A 22,277-nucleotide genomic window follows, 5' to 3' on the forward strand; every position below is an offset into this window, starting at 1 on the left:
GGATGGGGCTGAGAATAAACATTGCTGTTAATCCTGTGCTGATTATCTTATTGACAAGTCTCAGCACAACACTCCTTACTCTATGGTAAGGAGGGTACTATGCAAGAGTATCACAGACCTAGATTGTAATGGTAGAAATTAAGTTTTTCTCACAAAGGATTCTTCTCCAGTTTTGTGTTGGGTTTTGGCTTTTTCCTTTAACTTTCAGAAAGGCACTGCCATCAACATTGTTTCACAATAGCTGCTTGAAAATGTCAGTAACGTATTTACAATTAAGGAAAAATAATTCACCAGCATATGTGCATTCAACAAAGCAGGCACAGAGGCCTGAAGTATCTGATGTCTGCTGAAGGCAGAGTGGGAGAGATCCTCACCTGCCCAAAGGGTTCCTTTGGGATGCACCAGTCTCCAGAAGGTGCATTGTATCTTTATGGAAGGGTTTTTGTTTTGGCATCCTTTTTTTTTTTTTTTTTTTTTTTTCCCGAACAGAATTTTCCCAAATTCTTGGAGTGTGTGAGCAGGAACCGATTAAACTCTACATTCACGGTCCAGTCCCCACGGGCAAAAAAAAAAAAAGGGGGAAAGAACCAAGCAAAGGAAGGGGAAACAAAGGAAAGCCACGTCCCGGGCGGGTGCGGCCGGCCCGTCACTCGGGCGCGGCGCGGCGCTGCTGCAGGAAGTGCTGGATGCTGTCGGCGTCGCGCCGCAGCCACGCCGCGTTCAGCAGGATGTTCTCGCAGCACTGCTGCACCGTGCGCTCCGCCGACGGCGCCGGGTGGCTCTCGAAGAACGCCTGCGGGGACAGCGACCGCACAGCCCGGGGGCTGCGCTCAGCGCGGGCCCTGCGGAGCGGGAGCGGGCCGGGGAGCGGGGCACGGAACGCGGGGCACGGGCTGGGGGGTGAGGGGTGCGGCCCCAAAACTCGGGCACGGCCACGGGCACGGGCACCTGCGGCGGTGGGAAACGCCTCCAGAGGTGGGGAACATCTGCAGGGGTGGGGAACACCTGCAGGGATGGGAACACCTGCAGGGGTGGGAAACGCTTCCAGGGATGGGAACACCTGCAGGGATGGGGAAACACCTGCAGGGAGGGGAAATGCTTCCAGAGGTGGGAAACACTTCCAGGGATGGGGAACACTTCCAGGGATGGGGAACATCTGCAGGGATGGGGAACACTTCCAGAGGTAGGGAAATGCTTCCAGAGGTGGGAAACACTTCCAGGGATGGGGAACACCTGCAGGGATGGGGAACGCTTCCAGAGGTGGGAAACGCTTCCAGGGATGGGAAGCACCTGCAGGGATGGGGAACACTTCCAGAGGTAGGGAAATGCTTCCAGAGGTGAGGAAACATCTGCAGGGGTGGGAAACACTTCCAGGGATGGGAAACACTTCCAGAGGTGGGGAAACGCTTCCAGGGAAACACCTGCAGGGAGGGCTGGGAACACCTGCAGGGAGGGATGGGAACACCTGCAGGGAGGGGAAGCACCTGCAGGGATGGATGGGGAAACACCTGCAGGGATGGGGAAATGCTTCCAGGGATGGGAACACCTGCAGGGATAGGGAAGCACCTGCAGGGATGGGAAGCACTGGCAGGGATGGGGAAGCTCCTGCAGGGAGGGCTGGCTGTCCAGCCCAGCTCCGGCCCTCTCCAGGATGTCCCCACAGCCCCGGCTGTCCCCGAGGGAGCTGTTTGCTGCCAGGGACCCCAGGAGCTGAGCCAGCCCCACAGGCAGCAGCTCCCGGGGACATTTCGGGGTATTTGGAGCAGAAAGACCCCAGGAGAAGGCTCCAGAGCCTTGGGCACAGCCCTGGTCCCACCCTCAGCTTTCTTCCCAGGGCCAGTTTGGATGGGCAGTGTCCCCAGAGTGGCCCAGGGCAGTGTCCCCACACCCAGAGCAATGTCCCCAGGCCCAGGGCAGTGTCCCCAGGCCCAGGGCAGTGTCCCCAGGCCAGGGCAGTGTCCCCAGACCCAGGGCAGTGTCCCCAGGCCCAGGGCAGTGTCCCCAGGCCCAGGGCAGTGTCCCCAGCCCAGGGCAGTGTCCCCAGAGTGGCTCAGGGCAGTGTCCCCAAGCCCAGGGCAGTGTCCCCAGGCCAGGGCAGTGTCCCCAGAGTGGCTCAGGGCAGTGTCCCCAAGCCCAGGGCAGTGTCCCCAGCCCAGGACAGTGTCCCCAGAGTGGCCCAGGGCAGTGTCCCCAGCCCAGGGCAGTGTCCCCAGAGTGGCTCAGGGCAGTGTCCCCAAGCCCAGGGCAGTGTCCCCAGCCCAGGAAGGGCAGCCCAGAGAGGCCCAGGGCAGTGTCCCCAGCCCAGGGCAGTGTCCCCAGAGTGGCTCAGGGCAGTGTCCCCAAGCCCAGGGCAGTGTCCCCAGCCCAGGACCAGGGCTGCTGTGACTCTGCATTTTCCAGGCCCAGGGAGCTGGCCCAGCCTGGAGCTGTCCCTGCCTCCCTCCAAGCAGCTTTTCCCAGGATTTGGCAGATCAGCTCCTGCTCTGCAAGGTGACACTGAGGCTCAGACGTGGGAAATTCCCACTCAAAGGTCAGGAATTCTCTTGGAAATGAGCTGGGAGTTAATCAGGGCTGGTTTTCCCGCTCAGTGTTTTGCAAAAAAAAGAAAATAAAATAAATTCTAATGCAAAATTTCTCTGTAAAATCATTTCTGCTCTTAAATCTTTACTAAGAAAAGTCACTAAATGATAAAAAGGACAGAGCCAGCTCAGGGCTCAGCTGATGTTTGGAATAACAATTCCTCCTGAGTGCTTTCCTAACTAAAAAAAAGTGCTAATTAACAAATTAACAGTCCTATTTTAAAGTTTCTTCTTTCAAGATATTCTTGGGAAAATGTGGGGAAAGAATAAACAATGAAATCCACACCCACTCTCAGAGCTCTGCCAATGATGGAGGTTGGGATAATCCTGAATATTTCAAAGTTTTCTTTTTTTGGGAGGCTCAAAGCTGCTGCCAAACTCTGCTGGATTTTGTCAAAATTGAAATCAGTGAAGAACAAATCAGTGGAAATTCCAGATTTCTTCCACAACGCTGATTTAAGGCATTTCAATAATATTTTATCCAACTCAAGAGGGGCAGTTTTGGGACAGAACAACAAAACCCACCAGGATCTTTTTTTTCCTTCCAGCCAGGACACCCCAAGTTTATCAGTGACTAATTAATAAATTCTTTAATTAAAGCTTCTTACCTTCACTTCTGCAGCCATTTTGTCATTTGCAAACCCATCCACTGTGAGCTGAAGGGGGAAAAGCCCAGCATTAAAGTGAAGTTCACCATGTGCAGCCCCAGATGGGAGGGAAGGGCTCCTCCCCAGGGCCCCACGTACCTTTATTAACCTGGATATTAGGAATCCACCTTGGTATCGATTGTAAAGCTCCTCCCAGTTGTCCCTCACGAATTTCCAAGCAGCTTTCCTGCCCTGCTTGCTGCCCCCAGCCACTCCTCCAATCACTGACACCGTGTCCTGGGGACGTACCTCTTCCTGGGGAGGGAAATGGGATCAGCATTCTGCATTTCCACAACAATTCCTGCTCCTTGCCCTGAGGTTTTGGTATTTCTACAGCCCAATCTGTCAATTAAAGCAAATCTTTTACCCCAAAATTGAACGTGCAGCTCAAAGATTGAAGGGGAAGCAAATCCCTGAGTTATCCTCAGGTTACACCCAGCAAGAAAATCTTATTTTTACTAAAAAAGGAAAAATTTAGAGAGATTATTTTGGCTCTGTGGTAAATTGAGAGGTCAAACTGCATTTTGGCTTCCTGGGGATTGGTGCTGGGAGCAGAGCAGTGCCAGGAAAATTGGGATTAATTTCCAAAGCACCAGGGAATGAACTGCTCTGAACACACAAAATCCCCAGAGCAGGTGCCTCCAACCAGACAAATCCCAATTTCCTTAATTTGGCATCAGCTCATCCAGAGGTTTTTTAATTTGGAACCACCTTTCTCAGATTTTTTGTTAATTTGGAACCAACTCTCTCAGATTTTTGTTAATCTGGATCCAGCTCACTCAAATTTTTGTTAACTTGGAACCAAGGCTCTCAGATTTGTGTTACTCTGAACCTACTCTCAGATTTTTCTTAAATTGGATCCAATTCATTCAGATTTTTCTTAATTTGGACCAAATTCAGTCAATTTCTTCTTAATATGGACCCAACTCAGCCAAATTTTTCTTCATTTGGACCCAGCGCAGCCAAATTTTTCTTCATTTGGACCCAGCTCAGCCAAATTTTTCTTCCTTTGGACCCAGCTCAGCCAATTCTTTCTTCATTTGGAATTTGCCCAAGTGAAGACACAGCTCCAAGCGTGAGGAGGATTCCTGCAGGCTCAGCCCAGCCCAGGTGACCCAGGAAGGTGCCAGGGGAGGAACTCACTGAAAGTGCAAAGGTGAGAACTTTCTGGATCAGCTCTGGCTGGGAGATGGCCCCGAGGACGCGCTCGATGCGGTTCTTCTCCTCCTGCATGTCAGCCTGCTTGTGCAGCTGAGGGGAAACACATCCCGACAGTAATTCATCCTTAATTCCAGCCCTAACGAGCCCTCCTGGCTGCCAGAGCTGCTAATTACTCAGCAAAGCTGATCAGGGACAAATTGGCCTGGCTGGCGGCGCCCTTATTCCGAGGAATAAAGTGATTTTCACCAGTTTATGCACAGGGAGAAATTCCCAAGGGAATTTCACAGCACCAGGGACTGGGTGTGGATAAACCCCAGCCCAGAGGGGTTTTTAGGGGGAAATGAGGGGTTTTGGGGGGTGAGCACCCACCTTCAGCATGGTGTCCAGGGTGGAGCTGTCCCCGTGCTTCAGCACGGTCACGTAGACCTGGGAGAAAACCAGGGAAAAAAACCCATCACACTTCTGGAAAAGCAGCAGTTTGCATGGAGTTGGGTTGGAATTCCCACATCTGGAAGCAGCAGCCCTGCTCCCTCCTGGGTTCTAACTCTGCACTGCAGAGATGCTTCAACTCTTGGACGTTTTCCTCCATTTCAGGAGAATTCTGGCAATTCCAAAAGCGGGAAAATCCAGGACGACAAAAGGAGGGATGCTCCCATCTCCCACCCTGCTTCCCCCTCACTCCCTACCCTTTGGAATACAGCTGCCAGGGGCAGGGGGCAGCTTGAGGGGACCCCAAAGCCCCCCAGCACCTACAGGGCTCCTCAGGTCAGCAGACAGGACGTGCTTCCCTTCCACGTGCTCCTTGAAGCGGCGCCGCGCCTCCTCCAGCGTCGCCTTGTGCCCGGCCTTGCCCAGCTTGCCCAGAACCAGCCCCCTCAGCAGGGCATCCAGGTGGCCTAGGAGGGAGGAAAAGCAGGAAAATGGCATTATTTGGGAGCTTTTCCCTGTTTTATCAAAACTAGCTCCCTCAGGAGGGTCTAGAAGTAAGAAAGAATGGAAAAATGGGATTAACTGGGAGCTTTTCCCAGTTTTCTCAAGGCCAGACCTCTCAGGAAGGACTAGGAGTGAGAGAAAATGGATAAATGGGATTATTTAAGAGCTTTTCCCAGTTTTCCCAAAACCAGACCCCTCAGGAGGGTCAAGGAGTGAGAAAGAACAGAAAAATGGGACTATTTGGGAGACAAACATTTTTACCACCCCAGGCTGGATTCCCCAGCATTTCCCCCCAAACCCTGCTGATGTTCACCCACCCCACAGCTGGATTCCCCCCAAACCCTGCTGATGTTTACCCACCCCACAGCTGGATTTCCCAGCATTTCCCCCCCAACCCCTGCTGATGTTTACCCACCCCACAGCTGGATTTCCCAGCAGTTCCCCCCAAACCCTGCTGATTTTCACCCACCCCAGGCTGGATTTCCCAGAATTTTCCCCCAAACCCCTGCTGATGTTTACCCACCCCAGGCTGGATTCCCCCCAAACCCTGCTGATGTTTACCCATCCCAGGCTGGGTTCCCCAGCAGCTCCCCCAAACGCCAGCTGCCCTCCAGCCCCCCAGCAGAGCCCCCTACCCTCTCCAGGTCGGGGGTCCCAGCCCAGCCTCTCCCCGATGGGGGAGAAGACGTCCCTGACGAAGAGCTGGAAGTCCTCGTGGAAGTCTGTGTGGGACAGCAGCGTGCCCAGGATGCCCAGGTTGCAGCTCAGGTCGCTCCACACCGTGTAGTTGGGCTCGTTCACAAACGCTTCCATCACCTTCAGCACCTCCACGGTGCTGATGATGCCAGCTCGGGCCTGGGGAGCAGCAGGACACAGGTAAAAGGAGCTTAGTCCCCTTTTTTAATAGCTCATTAATTTACTTTAGTGATTGTTAGGAAAATACAGGGATTAATCCCATTTTTAATGGGATTCTCCCATTCCCAGATGATTTTCTCCATTCCCAGAAGATTTCTCCTGTTCCTAGATGATTTAGCCCCATTCCCAGAGGATCCCCCCATTCCCAGATGATCTCCCCCCCCTCCCCAGTTTCCAGCCCCACTCCCCAGTTTCCAGCCCCAGTCCCCAGCCCCCTCCCCAGTTTGCAGCCCCCTCCCGGGCTCACCAGGGAGAAGAGGTCGTTCTGCAGCCCCAGCCTGTCGACGGGCGGCAGGGACAGGTCGCGCACGGCGGGGATCAGGCTCTGCAGCATGGCCGCGCTGTACTGCGTGCGGTAGAAACCCACGGTGCCCAGGTTCAGCTGCACAGAGAGCACGGCTCAGCACCGGGAACTCACACTCACACAGTGACACAGTGACACACTCACACACAGTGACACACTCACACACAGTGACACACACTGACACACTCACACACACAGTGACACACTCACACACACTCACACTGACACACACACACACTGACACACTCACTCACACTGACACACTCACACACACTGACACACTCACACACACACACACTCACACACACAGTGACACTGACACACTGACACACTGACACACACACTCACACACACTGACACTGACACACTCACACTGACACACTCACACACAGTGACACACTGACACTGACACACTCACACACACTGACACACACACACACAGTGACACACTGACACACACTGACACACACACACAGTGACACTGACACACTCACACACAGTGACACACTCACACACAGTGACACACACTGACACACTCACACACACACACACTCACACACACACTGACACACACTCACACACACACACACACACTGACACACTCACACACACACTGACACACTCACACACACACTGACACTCGTGCTCCATGCCTGAACTCGGGCTGTGCCCGCGTGCCTTTGAACGGAGCTCGGTGTTCGTGCGCACAAACACAACGTCGTTCACGGCTGGGACTGCAGAAACTGGGATTTGTGTCTGTGTGTACTTGAGTACTTCTGCAAAACGTGTGTGTGGATATGTCTGTAAAATATCTGTATATATGTGTGTAAAATGTGTGTATATACATGTAAAATATGTGTACATATGTGTAAAATGTGTGTATATACATGTAAAATATGTGTTTATATATGTAAAATATGTGTATATATATGTGTAAAATGTGTGTATATATATAAAATGTGTGTATATATATGTAAAATATGTGTGTATATATGTGTGAAATATGTGTATATACATGTAAAATATGTGTGTATATATGTAAAATACGTGTATATATATGTGCAAAATGTGTGTGTATATATGTGTAAAATATGTGCATATATATGTGTAAAATGTGTGTGTGTATATAAAATGTGTGTATATATATGTAAAATATGTGTATATATGTGTAACATGTGTATATATATGTAAAATATATATATATGTGTAAAATGTGTGTATACATGTGTGTAAAATGTGTGTATATATGTGTAAAATGTGTGTGTATATATATGTGTAAAATATGTATATATATATATGTAAAATATGTGTATATATATGTGTAAAATGTATGTGTATACATGTAAAATATGTGTGTATATATGTAAAATATGTGTATATATATGTGTGAAATATATGTGTATATATGTGTAAAATATGTGTATATATGTGTAAAATGTGTGTGTATATATATGTGTAAAATATGTATATATATATATGTAAAATATGTGTATATACATGTAAAATATGTGTGTATATATGTGTCAAATATGTGTATATATATGTAAAATATGTGTATATACATGTAAAATATGTGTATATACATGTAAAATATGTGTATATATATGTGTAAAATGTGTGTATATATGTAAAATATGTGTGTATATATATGTGTAAAATATGTGTATATATATGTAAAACATGTCTTTGTATCTATTCATATTTATCTAAAATATGTATTTGTATTTATACTCATCTACTGAAACTTTACAGCCATTTATCTGAAATATCTTTGTATCTGTATCTACTTATCAAAAAATATATCTTTATATTGTGATATATTTAAAGTAGGCTTTTACATTTATGCATATTTCTCTAAAATAAATCTTCATGTTTATCTAAAATAATTCTTCACATTTCTCTAAAATAATTCTTCACATTTCTCTAAAATATGCCTCTCTCTATATGTGTTTTATATATAAAAAGCATATGTAGAAAAACTATATATAGCAAACCAATATATTAAATTATGTATTAATATATACTATATTGATATAGAAATTATAATTTAGATATATAAATATATTGCATGCATTTATATTCATTAAAACAATATCACATATAGACTTATAGCATATATATATATAGTTAAGAATTTAAATATAAATATAATAAGAGAATATATTTAATAGATGGCATAAAGTATATAATGATTGAAATGATTACTATAATGGTAATGAGACAATAACACAATAACCAGAAGAACAATAACTGCAATATGCAATAACCAGAAGAACAATAATTGCAATATGCAATAACCACAAGAACAATAACTGCAATATGCAATAACCAGAAGAACAATAACTGCAATATACAGTAACCATAAGAACAATAATTGCAATATGCAAGAACCACAAGAACAATAATTGCAATAATAATGATAACAATGACTAAAAAAACCACCACATCTCAACTCAAACCCTGCCTTTAACTTCACATTTTTCCCAGGCTTGAATCCCCAAAGAATTCCAGTTGACATTGCAGGAAAACGGGAAAGAAAGGGGAGCAATGGGAACCAATTCCCACAGGAGCACGGGGAAGGAAGGAGGTTTTTCCAGAGGAAAAGTGAAATTCCAGGGGGAAAGGGAAACAAGGGGAGGAGGGAAGGAAGGTGCAGGCTCACCTTGACCCAGTGCTCGGGCTTGGTGTCCTTCAACACCACGGTGAGCTCGGCTTTGTCCATCAGAACCTGCATTTTGGCACAGCTGGGGTCCTCGCTCGTGCAAATGCTGATGGGCACCATCCACGTGGGGAAATCCTCCCCTGGAACACAGCAGAGCAGGGGAAACTGGGGGGAAAACTCGGAGAAACGGCTCAAAAGCGCCCGGCGCAGCGCTGGAGGGGACGGGGAAACGAGGCCAAAATCTGAAAGTTCTTCGGGTAAAAATCTGAGGGGATGTGTTGGGGTTAGAGGTAAAAAATCTGAGGGGAAGTGGCAGTTTTAGAAGTAAAAAATCTGTATGGAAATGAGTTTTAGAGGTGAAAGCCCCAAAAATCTTCAAGACAAACATTTTAATTTGGATAAGCAGGGAAGGTGAGTGGAACCACTGCTGGAATCCGTGGTGGCTCCCACCTGAGGGGTTTGTATTTCATTTATTTCAGCACCACCACAAAGCAGCTGCTCCCCAGCCCCTCAGAGAGCCCTGGCCCTAAAATTGACATTTCTGGAAGAATTTTGAGCCAAGGAATGCTGCTCTCCATGGCAGGATATGGGAACCACAAGTGGGAAAGGCCCAAACTTGGATTTCCTCAGATTTTCCCACCTGGATCCAGGCAGAGCACAGGCCTGGGGCTGCATCAGCTCCCAAAATTGGTGCTTTTGGATGAAAAACAACAAAAACCAAGAATATCTCTTCAGAATGGGGAGGTTTTGTGGTTCTGTGCCCAGCCATTCCTTCTCCAGCTCTCCTCTTACCAGTATATGGTCCACTGGCACAGAATTTCTTCTGGACCAACTTCAACACTTTGTCATCTTCTTGCTGAGGGAAAAAAATGTTTAAAAAAATGTAAAAAGGCAAGAAAATGAGAAAAGGGGACGATTAGCACGTTTAACTGCAGTCCCTGTGTGTCACTGCCCCCTGTTCCATGGCATAATTTGGGTTTTTCCCCTCAGAAAACGCCTGGAGCCTCCCCCATCCTGCAGTTGTGGAATAAGCACAATTGCAGCAGAATGATTCCCTCCCCCCACAAACATTTCCCAAAGTCAGCAAACTCCAGGGATGCGGGCAGTTTTGGGATGAAGCCACAGGGATTTGGCACCTCCTGCCCCTCAGAAGCAGAGCTGTGCCCACGGGGGGCTTCCCTGACCCACGGGAATGCCCAAAATCAGGGAATAGTGTTAAAGCTGGTCCAAAACCAAGGCACAGTTCCATTTTATAATGTCTGATCCAAGGGAATGCCCAAAATCAGGGAATATGGTTCCATTTGATCCAAAATTAAGGCACAATTTCATTTTTACCACTCCTGATCCAAGGGAATGCCCAAAATCAGGGAATATGGTTCCATTTGATCCAAAATTAAGGCACAATTCCATTTTATAATCCCTGACCCACGGGAATGACCTGGACCAGGGAATAGTGTTAAAGCTGGTCCAAACCAAGGCACAATTCCATTTTATCATCCCTGACCCACGGGAATGACCTGGACCAGGGAATAGTGTTCAGTCTGATCCAAAATTAAGGTACAATTCCATTTTATCATCCCTGACCCACGGGAATGACCTGGACCAGGGAATAGTGTTCAGTCTGATCCAAAATTAAGGTACAATTCCATTTTATCATCCCTGACCCACGGGAATGACCTGGACCAGGGAATAGTGTTCAGTCTGATCCAAAATTAAGGTACAATTCCATTTTATCACTCCTGATCCAAGGCAATGCCCTAAATCAGGGAATATGGTTCCATTTGATCGAAAATTAAGGCACAATTCCATTTTATAATCCCTGAGCCACGGGAATCACCTGGACCAGGGAATAGTGTTCAGTCTGATCCAAAATTAAGGCACAATTCCATTTTATAATCCCTGAGCCACGGGAATCACCTGGACCAGGGAATAGTGTTCAGTCTGATCCAAAATTAAGGCACAATTCCATTTTATAATCCCTGAGCCACGGGAATCACCTGGACCAGGGAATAGTGTTCAGTCTGATCCAAAATTAAGGCACAATTCCATTTTATAATCCCTGAGCCACGGGAATCACCTGGACCAGGGAATAGTGTTCAGTCTGATCCAAAATTAAGGCACAATTCCATTTTATAATCCCTGACCCAAGGCAATGCCCGAAACCAGAGACTATTGTTAGATCTGATCTGAAATTAAGGCCCAGCTCCACTTTCACCTGTTCAGCCTCCACGTAAATGAGGGGAAATCCCATTTGTTTGGTCCACGTGTTCATCACAGCAGCAATGGGTTTGCCACTGGCTTTTTCCAGGCTTTCCCAGAGATCCTCTGCAGGAGAGAAGGATTTGAATCAGGTTTTATCAGGGACAGCACAGGGAAAGTTGGGTTCTTACTCCACCTTGTGTTTTGTTGGAATTTAACAGATGACAGGCAAAAAAAAAAAAAAAAAAAAAAAAAGAAAATAATTTAAACCTCCTCAGGAAGGACAGAGGGGGAAAGCAGCTTCTTTACTGCTAAAAAAGCCCAATCAATACACATTGTGATGCCAAAATTAACATTAAATATTAAAAGAGAACATTTCCCTTTAGCTTTTTAATGTATTATGTTAAAAATCACTGATCAAACACCACAGATTGGATTTGGCTGATTGGGCTTTGATGTCCCCACCTCCACATTTGTGCCTGATACCCAAAAATAGAAGGTTTAAAAGCAAAAATCTCAGACTTTGACCTGTTTAATCACAGGATCAATACTGCAGAAGGCTCTCCTGGCAAACCAAGGAATATTTGTAAGATATTTTTCAGTGGTAACTCAGCCCTTGAAAAAATCAGAAAATCCCCAGGCATGCTCCATCCTTCCCATGCAGGGCATGAAACTGGGAACAAGGCAGGAATTTCCTGGAATTTCAATTATTTCAGGTGGAAAACCAGCAGTTTTGAGTCCAAAAATACCTTTTGTGGCCATCCCAGTGACCCAGTTACCTGTGGCAGCATTCCTCTGCTGGAACTTGGTCAGGTACAGGTTCATTCCTTTCCGGAAATCCTGGGAACACACAAGTGCAGATGTCACAGGGATTTCCCATCCCCCTCCTGCTCTGCTTTCATCCCCAGGGATCAGGCAAGGAATCTTTAAAATCAGGAATTCCTTCTCTATTTCCCATTATCTCGTTTCTCGAAGTGGAGAAATTTTCAAAACACAGAAAGACTTCTTTTTTTTTTTTAAACCCCAGTAATTTTAGCTGTAAAAAATGCCCTGGAAATCTCCACCTGAGCAAGTTTAGCTGCAAAAAACGCCCTGAAAATCTCCACTTGAGCAAGTTTAGGTGTAAAAAACACCCTGAAAATCTCCACCTGAGCAAGTTTAGCTGCAAAAAATGCCCTGAAAATCTCCACCTGAGCAAGTTTAGCTGCAAAAAATGCCCAGAAAATCTCCACTTGAGCAAGTTTAGCTGCAAAAACCGCCCTGAAAATCTCCACCTGAGCAAGTTTAGGTGTAAAAAACGCCCTGAAAATCTCCACCTGAGCAAGTTTAGCTGCAAAAATCGCCCTGGAAAGCCCCAGTTCCCATGGCTGTACCTCGTCCCCAATGTAGTCGTGCAGCATGCGGATCACAGAGGCTCCCTTGCTGTAGGAAATGGCATCAAATATTTCATCCACCTCGGAGGGATGGCCCACGCTGACCTGTGGGAAGCACCACAGCCCCCAAAATCTCCACCTGAGCAAGTTTAGCTGTAAAAAATGCCCTGGAAATCTCCACCTGAGCAATTTTAGCTGTAAAAAACACCCTGGAAATCTCCACCTGAGCAAGTTTAGCTGCAAAAATCGCCCTGGAAATCTCCACCTGAGCAAGTTTAGCTGCAAAAAACGCCCTGAAAATCTCCACCTGAGCAAGTTTAGCTGCAAAAAATGCCCTGAAAATCTCCACCTGAGCAATTTTAGCTGTAAAAAACGCCCTGAAACTCTCCACCTGAGCAAGTTTAGCTGTAAAAAATGCCCTGAAAATCTCCACCTGAGCAAGTTTAGCTGCAAAAAACGCCCTGGAAATCTCCACCTGAGCAAGTTTAGCTGCAAAAAACGCCCTGGAAATCTCCACCTGAGCAAGTTTAGCTGCAAAAAATGCCCAGAAAATCTCCACTTGAGCAAGTTTAGCTGCAAAAACCGCCCTGAAAATCTCCACCTGAGCAAGTTTAGGTGTAAAAAACGCCCTGGAAAGCCCCAGTTCCCATGGCTGTACCTCGTCCCCAATGTAGTCGTGCAGCATGCGGATCACAGAGGCTCCCTTGCTGTAGGAAATGGCATCAAATATTTCATCCACCTCGGAGGGATGGCCCACGCTGACCTGTGGGAAGCACCACAGCCCCCAGTGAGAAGGCTCTGAGCAGCCAAAAAAGGCATTTTGCTCACGGCAGTGCTCTAGAGGTGGAAATCTGAGGGGAAATGTCGGTTTTAGAGGTGAAAGTCTGAGGGATTCTTTCTCTCCTCTCCCACTGCTGGATTGTCTGAGAGGAATCTCTGCCCCCAGGCAAGGAAAATCCCCCAGATATGGCTGGGTCAGGGCTGGTTTGGAAGTGAAGCATGGTTTAAGTTATGTTTTGGTGCTGGAACAGATAAATTTGGGATCTTCCTTCAATCCTTGGCTTCCCAAAAACAGCGAATCTTTTGTTAAATCAGGATTAAGATTGTTACAATTATTAAATCCAGGGACAGCGGGCAAGACAGGGAGCAAATCATTAAAATGCCCTGCTGGATAAGGTAATTTCCCAAAACTTATTTCACCAAATATTCTGTAAAACATTAGAATCCACAGGAATTAGATGTCTAGGGGTTGCAAGGGAGTTTTTTGGGGCACAGGCAGAGCGGAACCCGCAGAGCGGCTCCGGACCGCGCTTGGCTCGGCCACCACCACAAAATTCCCTTTTCCATCGCAGGGAACGGGGGGGAAAAAGGCTGGAAAAGCAGGACTGACCTCGATGGGGTGGCTGTTGTCTAAGGCATCGAGCTCCTGGGCTCGCGTGTAGTCGGCAGACACGAACTGGGTCCAGATGTCGTACTCGGGGAAGCAGTGATCCACGCACAGGTACTCGATCCACGAGGCAAAGCCCTCGTTCAGCCACAGGTGGGTCCACCACTCCTGCAGGGACACGGAAAAACAGGGATGGAGCACAAAATCCACCCTTGCAACGCAGCGTGCTGCTGCTCGGGGGCACCCAGACACACATTTGGGCAATAGAGGACAAAATCCACCCTTGCAACGCAGCGTGCTGCTGCTCAGGGGCACCCAGACACACATTTGGGCACAAGACGGAGCGATTTTAAATCAAAAAAGGGATTTTGGAGGGTCTAGGTATCATAAACCACCATTTAAATATTAAATTAATGATGCTATCACAGTGCTGCTGTTTAGGGGCATGCAAACGCAGACTTTGGGCAGGACAGGAGGCAGATTGAAATAAAAAATGGGATTTTGAAGGGTTAGCTACCATAAACCACCATTTAAATATTAAGTTAATTATGCTATCACAGTGCTGCTGTTTAGGGGCATGGAAACCCAGATTTTGGGCAGGACAGGAGGCAGATTTAAATAAAAAATGGGATTTTGAAGGGTTAGCTACCATAAACCTAATATTAAATTAATGATGCTATCACAAGGTGCTGCTGTTTAGGGACCTTGGGGGCAGACTGAAATAAAGAGGGGGATTTGGGGGGCTGAGGTACCATGGTGACGAGGTTCCCAAACCACTGGTGGGCCAGCTCGTGCCCCACCACCAGAGCCACCCACTGGCGGGACGAGGAGCAGGAATTCTTGGGGTCGATGAGCAACGCGGTCTCCCTGTGGTGGAGAGAAAAGCACAGCTCAGCAGGAGGGGACGGCCCCGGGGGGACAAAAAACCACAACCCACAGGAGGTGAAATTACCTAAGAGAGGAAAAAAAAGCCCAAAAAACCAACCCAAAATCTATTTCAATGTAGCTGTAGCCATGAAATTCTCAGTGAGTTCCAGAGCTGCTGGAGTGCTTTGGAGCAGGAGATATTTTATGGCATGCAAGAAGTGGAGGAAAAAAAAGCCCAGGCAGAAGGAGGAAAATGTAGTTTTTATTTATCAAAATGCTCCCCTAGGGAACTTTTGGAAGCTCAGCTCCCCCTGTGCTCCGGGGTGGGCGCAGATCCTGCCCCCCTCAGCATTCCCAAAGGAATTCTGGCTCTTCCAAGAGGTGCCAACAGCAATTTCTCCTCCCAGCCCTGCTGAGGGAGCTCTGGAATGCTGAAATTCCAGGGAAGAAGCTCCCCAAGGATGGTGCCTGCAGGTCCCCAAAAGGGGCAGAGCAAACTCAGCACAAAGGGGCAAAATTTCACAGCTCCATCCCAAAAATTCTCCTCATCCAGGATAAATATATTTACAGTTTTTTCCCCACTAGGAATAAAATATCAGATTTCATCAGAATTGCAATAATGAGAGAAAAATTTAAAACCTGGGCTCGAATTTGTTTTGGTTTTTTTTAAGGCCAAATTCAAAGCTGAGCAGAAGAAATCCCAAATGATTTCAGGGTTCAAAGTCCAAAGCTTACAAGTTGTTCAAAATTCAGGGAAATCCTCCTGACCACCAGCACAGAAAACAAATTAATATCAAGCAAAAGTGCAAAAGCTTGATCAGAAGAAGTAAAAAAACTCAAACTGCAAAGGAAGGTGAGTTAATATTTTTGATTTTCCCATCTCCACGCCTTTACTCTGTGGCTGCCAAATTTACCTATGAGATAAAATAAACTCTCCCAGCTGTGTCAGGAGATTTTATGGGGGAAAAAAAGGGGCCAAGAAGGTTTTTTCAATTTCAAACCCTCAGCCAGTGGCTGATTTTTGCCTTCCTGAGCTGCCACAACACCACCAAAATCATCCAAACCAAACTAAAAATCGAAAGGATTGGCTCTGTCTGATTTGGGATGACACCCAGCAATTAGAGCTGCCTCAAATGAATCCAATTAACTCCAAGAATTAATGAACAAAGAGGGGGAAAGACAGTATTTTAACATCATACCTATAAGTAACAAGGCCCCAGTTCTCCATGGCACCTTTATAAAATAAATACAAAGGTTTATTGATATTGATCCACACCTCTTCCTAAAGGTATTTTAATACAAAAATTCAAACAAAACACAATTTCAGCAATAAAACGAGTTACTTTACCAGCAGCAAAGTCTGCAATAGCTATGAGATCAATTTTAGGAAGAGGGTAAGGAACATTGAAGTAGTCCTTATAAAAAGGCAGAGTTTTAGCAGCAACCTGTAAGAAACGAGAAAAGAAATCTTCTGTTAACCTGGAACTGGGCAACACTTGGGAAATTGTGACTGAAACTAAGGAATTATGGTTGAAACTAGGAAATTCTGACTGAAACAAAGAAATTGTGACTGCAGTTAAGAAATTAGGATTGAAACTAAGGAATTATGACTGAAACGAAGAAATTATGGTTGAATTTAGAAAATTATAAATGAAACTAAGAATTTATGACTGAAACTAGGAAAGAAACATCAAAACTGCCAGATTTCAGTGAATGACCAGACCCCAAACCCCCCAGGCTTGACCCAGATTTACCTCCGGGGTGAACTTGCACTGCTTGGCAAAAAAAAACCCAAAAAGCAGGAATACAACCAACATAAAAACCCAAAAAACCACAAAAAATCCCAAACGGCTGATTTCAGTAGTGCCCAGACCCCAAACCCCCCAAACCTTTCCCAGATTTACCTCCAGGGTGAACTTGCCCTGCTTGGCAAAAAAAAACCCAAAAACCAGGAATACAACCAACATAAAAACTCAAAAAAACATAAAAAACCCCAAACTGGCTGATTTCAGTAGTGACCAGACCCCAAACCCCCCAGACCTGCTCCAGATTTACCTCCACGGCAAACTTGCCCTGCTCGGCCTTGCCCACGGGCGTGTAGACGCGCACCAGGACAATGCGCGTGTCTAAAACCCACCAAAAACCCCAAAAGAACCCCAAAAAAACCCAAAAGAACCACAAAACACCCCATAAAACCCCCAAAACTCACTGATTTCAGCAGTGCCCAGACCCCAAATCCCCTAGACCTGATCCAGATTTACCTCCAGGGTGAACTTGCCCTGCTCGGCCTTGCCCACGGGCGTGTAGATGCGCACCAGGACACCGCGCGTGTCTACAACCCACCAAAAACCCCAAAAGAACCCCAAAAAAACCCAAAAGAACCACAAAACACCACAAAAAAACCCCAAAACTCACTGATTTCAGTGGTGACCAGACCCCAAACCCGTCCCAGACTTACCTCCAGGGCGAACCTGCCCTGCTCGACCTTGCCCACAGGCGTGTAGACACACACCAGCACGGCACGCATCTACAACCCACCAGAAACCCAAAAAAAACCCAAAAGAACCACAAAACACCCCATAAAACCCCCAAAACTAACTGATTTCAGTACTGCCCAGACCCCACACCCCCAGCCTTACCTCCAGGGCAAACCTGCCCTGCTCGGCCTTGCCCACGGGCGTGTAGACGCGCACCAGGATACCGTGTGTGTCTACAACCCACCAAAAACCCCAAAAGAACCCCAAAAAAACCCAAAAGAACCACAAAACACCCCATAAAACCCCCAAAACTCACTGATTTCAGCAGTGCCCAGACCCCAAATCCCCTAGACCTGATCCAGATTTACCTCCAGGGTGAACTTGCCCTGCTCGGCCTTGCCCACGGGCGTGTAGATGCGCACCAGCACGGCACGCGTCTACAACCCACCAGAAACCCAAAAAAAACCCAAAAGAACCACAAAACACCACAAAAAAACCCCAAAACTCACTGATTTCAGCAGTGCCCAGACCCCAAACCCGTCCCAGATTTACCTCCAGGGCGAACCTGCCCTGCTTGGCCTTGCCCACGGGCGTGTAGACGCGTACCAGGATACTGTGCATGTCTACAACCCACCAAAAACCCCAAAAACTGGCTGATTTCAGCAGTGCCCAGACCCCAAACCCGTCCCAGATTTACCTCCAGGGCGACCCTGCCCTGCTCGGCCTTGCCCACGGGCGTGTAGACGCGCACCAGCACGCCGTCCTGTGAGCGCGCTTCCACGAAGTCGTACTCGCCCACCACGAAGGCCACCAGGTACGTGGACATGACCGGCGAGCGCGCGAACTTCACCTCCACCAGGCTCTCGTCGTCGGGGTACGGCCGCCGCTCCACCACGTTCTGGGCAACAGCAGGGGACGTGGGGTGTGAGGTGCAGAGAAACGGGCTTGGGGCTCCAAAAGGGGATTTGTTACCCCAGTGTTATAAATTCGGGGTTTGGGGCTCCAAAAGGGGGATTTCTTACCCCAGTGTTGTAAATTTGGGGTTTGGGACTCCAAAAGGGGGTTGTCTTACCCGAGGGTTGTAAATTTGGGGTTTGACACACAGAGAAATGGGGTTTGGGGCTCCCAAAGGGGATTTGTTATCCCAGTGTTGTAAATTTGGGGTTTGGGCCTCCAAAAGGGGATTTGTTACCCCAGGGTTGTAAATTTGGGGTGTGAGGTGCAGAGAAATGGGGTTTGGGGCTCCAAAAGGGGATTTGTTACCCCAGTGTTATAAATTCGGGGTTTGGGGCTCCAAAAGGGGGATTTCTTACCCCAGTGTTGTAAATTTGGGGTTTGGGGCTCCAAAAGGGGGTTTTCTTACCCGAGGGTTGTAAATTTGGGGTTTGACACACAGAGAAATGGGGTTTGGGGCTCCCAAAGGGGATTTGTTATCCCAGTGTTGTAAATTTGGGGTTTGGGCCTCCAAAAGGGGATTTGTTACCCCAGTGTTATAAATTCGGGGTTTGGGGCTCCAAAAGGGGGATTTCTTACCCCAGTGTTGTAAATTTGGGGTTTGGGACTCCAAAAGGGGGTTGTCTTACCCGAGGGTTGTAAATTTGGGGTTTGACACACAGAGAAATGGGGTTTGGGGCTCCCAAAGGGGATTTGTTATCCCAGTGTTGTAAATTTGGGGTTTGGGCCTCCAAAAGGGGATTTGTTACCCCAGTGTTGTAAATTTGGGGTTTGGGCCTCCAAAGGGGGATTTCTTACCCCAGTGTTGTAAATTTGGGGTTTGATGTGCACAGTAACGGGGTTCGGGCTCCAAAGGGGGATTTCTTACCCCAGTGTTGTAAATTTGGGGTTTGGGGCTCCAAAAGGGGGATTTCTTACCCCAGTGTTGTAAATTCGGGGTTTGGGGCTCCAAAAGGGGGATTTCTTACCCCAGTGTTGTATTTTTTATGACACAAAGGGTTTTGGAAAGAGAGGCTTGAAAAGAACGCCCAGAAATGGAATTTCTACGTGGGATTTCTGGATGGGTTTCACTCCTGCTGCTGATGTCTTTGTCCTCACTAAACGAGTTAAATCCCAAACCATTCCAGGAGTTGCTCCAAAATAACTCCTGAATTACCATCAGGAGCAACTTTCCAGCTCCAGGACTGGCATTGTTTGGATAAAACCCCTCAGGTGCACCGTGCCTGCTCCAAAGTGGGAATTCCCAACATGCTGGAGAAACCATTCCCTCCTTGTGGTTAAAATTCAAGGGATTTGGGGTTTTCAAGGAGTTCTCTCATGGCTGAAGTGCCCCATCCCAGCTGGAGGTGTGATTTTATTACCATAAAATATTCATAAATAATATTAATATTAATTATAATGTGGTTATAGTGTAATTATAAATATTACTATGTTTATAGAGAATAAAATTATAATTATTATGTAATGCATATGATATATTATTTTCATATTATATTTCTGTTTATTACATTAGCATATTATTGATATAAACCCAGACACAAAAACTTTGTGGCAGGGCCAGGCTTTATTAATTTAGAAATAAATTTATTTATAATTTATTTACAAATAAATAAAGCCTATTTTTAAATAAAGCCAATTCTTCTCCAGTACCATCACCTAAAACCACGTGCAGGCAGCAAATGAAAAATGCTCATTTGTGTTTGTTTGTGTTTATTCTGCTTCCACCTTTTATCCCAGCTCTGGACAGAAACCCAGAGAGGAAAACTCACAAAGGATTTTTCCCCAGTCCCTCTTCATCAAGCAGCTCATAAAATCAATTCTAGTTTTTTAAAACCACCAGATTTTGTGTTTCTCTCCCCATTTATGGCAGGTTTCATTCCCGGCTGTTATCAAGGCAAATTATTAATTATCAACAGCACATTTAATTAAAATATTTAAAAACTTACCATATTTGACAAAGCTACTCTGTCTTTGGGAACCACCAAAGAAATATCAAACGTTGCTTTAATTGCAGGCTCATCCCAGCAAGGGAAAGCTCTGCGAGCATCAGTGGCCTGGAAAAAAGAGAATGAAATGAATAAATCGCAGCAGATCGTGGCAAAAACCACAGAAATTCAATTTATTTCCAGCAAAAGAGGGAGGAGCGTGGCCTGCTTTCCTCCCTGCACTCCTGACCTCTGAATCAGCTTTTTGCTCTCCGTTCACTCCTGGTTTTAAATAAGTTTAAAAAGTTAAAACCTCCTGGTTTTAAATAAAAGTTTAAAAAGTTTAGCAGAGCCATGGCAGGAGTGCACAGCACCAGGAACTCGGCCACAAGAACCCCAAAAATCTGTTTGTGCTGGGCAGAGCCCCGGGGAGTGCAGCCCAGCCCTGAGCCCTTCACCAGGAGGGACAACAAGGGGAGCTTTTGATGTCCACCCAGAGAGGATGGGTGAAGGTGAGAAAAGGTGTCTTTGCTGTTACCAGCATAAATCCTGGTCAGAAATGAAAATGGAAATAAAAATAAAAATGAAATTAAAATAAAAAGAAAAGAAGGAGAAAATAAAAGGAAATTAAAATGAAAATGAAAATGAAAAGAAAATGAAAATAAAAATAAAAATAAAAATAAAAATGAAATTAAAATAAAAGGAAACTAAAATGAAAATGAAAAGAAAAGAAAATGAAAATAAAAGTAAAAATGAAAATGAAAATAAAAATGAAATTAAAATAAAAAGAAAATAAAAGGAAATGAAAATAAAAATAAAATAAAAATAAAATTAAAAAAAAAACAAAAATAAAAATGAAAAGATTGCTCCCAACACAGCGGGACCCCACGGGCAGGAGCCCCGGGGCTGGGATTGCTCCCAACACAGCGGGACCCCATGGGCAGGAGCCCCGGGGCTGGGATTGCTCCCAACACAGCGGGACCCCATGGGCAGGAGCCCCGGGGGTTTGGATTGCTCCCAACACAGCGGGACCCCATGGGCAGGAGCCCCGGGGGTTTGGATTGCTCCCAGCACAGCGGGACCCACGGCTCAGCTTCCCAGAGAACGTGGGGCAAAGGCTGCAAAACCCCGGCCTTTGGGGATGTGGGAGGTTAATGATGGGGTGCTGAAAGGCAAGATGGAGCTCAGCCCCTTCAGAGCCCTGAGTCAGGCTCAGGATTCGTCCTGTGCAGAATCTGAGCTGGCCAGGATCCACGGGATCAAACACTCCAGCTTCATCACCACCATCATCACCATCATCATCATCCCTCAGCCTGCTATCATCATCATCATCATCATCATCATCATCATCATCATCATCCCACAACCTCTTAGTGCTGTTTGTCCTGATAAAATTATTAATAAATAAATAAATCCAGATCTGCCCTGGGTGTCTCAGTGCAAATAAAGGGAAAGCTGAGCTGGCCAGGATCCACAGGATCAAACACTCCAGCTTCATCATCATCGTCATCATCACACAGTCTCTTATTAGTGCTCATCCAGGTGAAATTATTAAAAAAAAAGTACATTTCCAGATGAAATGAAGCTTTATCCAAAGCAAGGAGTGGAGTTTTGACAACCAAGGGGCTGCTCAGAGCTGGAGCATCGAGTCTTTTTGGGGCCCCACCCGTCCCAGGAAAATCCTGCACTAATCCCAAAGTTCCCCGTGCCCAGAGCAGAGGCAGGAGCTGCTGCTGCCTCCCAGCAGCAGGGAAAGCTCCATTGCTCAGGGGGCTGGGGGCAAATTTCAGCACAAATCAGCCCAAATCTGCAATTCCAGAGGCTCCACAGCCGAGTGGGGAATTCCAGGAAGGAATTGCAAGGCCCCAGAGGGAGGGAGGGAGGGAGGGAGGGA

General features: G+C 46.6%; 1 protein-coding gene across 1 annotated transcript in view; it reads right to left on the reverse strand.

Annotated features, from left to right (window-relative positions):
* Positions 1-577: 577 nt before the first annotated feature.
* Positions 578-22,277, reverse strand: part of NPEPPS (aminopeptidase puromycin sensitive) — a 39,429-nt gene continuing 17,729 nt past the window's right edge. Inside the window, 19 exon segments of the mRNA XM_041402331.1 lie at positions 578-793; positions 3,188-3,235; positions 3,326-3,481; positions 4,370-4,477; positions 4,757-4,813; positions 5,141-5,283; positions 5,956-6,175; positions 6,483-6,617; positions 9,202-9,341; positions 9,994-10,057; positions 11,417-11,526; positions 12,180-12,240; positions 13,432-13,536; positions 14,164-14,328; positions 14,913-15,027; positions 16,227-16,260; positions 16,376-16,472; positions 18,202-18,402; positions 20,405-20,616. Of these exon segments, the coding sequence (XP_041258265.1) occupies positions 647-793; positions 3,188-3,235; positions 3,326-3,481; positions 4,370-4,477; positions 4,757-4,813; positions 5,141-5,283; positions 5,956-6,175; positions 6,483-6,617; positions 9,202-9,341; positions 9,994-10,057; positions 11,417-11,526; positions 12,180-12,240; positions 13,432-13,536; positions 14,164-14,328; positions 14,913-15,027; positions 16,227-16,260; positions 16,376-16,472; positions 18,202-18,402; positions 20,405-20,616 (2,318 nt within the window). The 3' untranslated portion in view covers positions 578-646.

Source organism: Onychostruthus taczanowskii, unplaced genomic scaffold (genome assembly GCF_017590055.1).
Source record: "Onychostruthus taczanowskii isolate IOZ18803 unplaced genomic scaffold, ASM1759005v1 scaffold197, whole genome shotgun sequence".
Lineage (NCBI taxonomy): Eukaryota > Metazoa > Chordata > Aves > Passeriformes > Passeridae > Onychostruthus > Onychostruthus taczanowskii.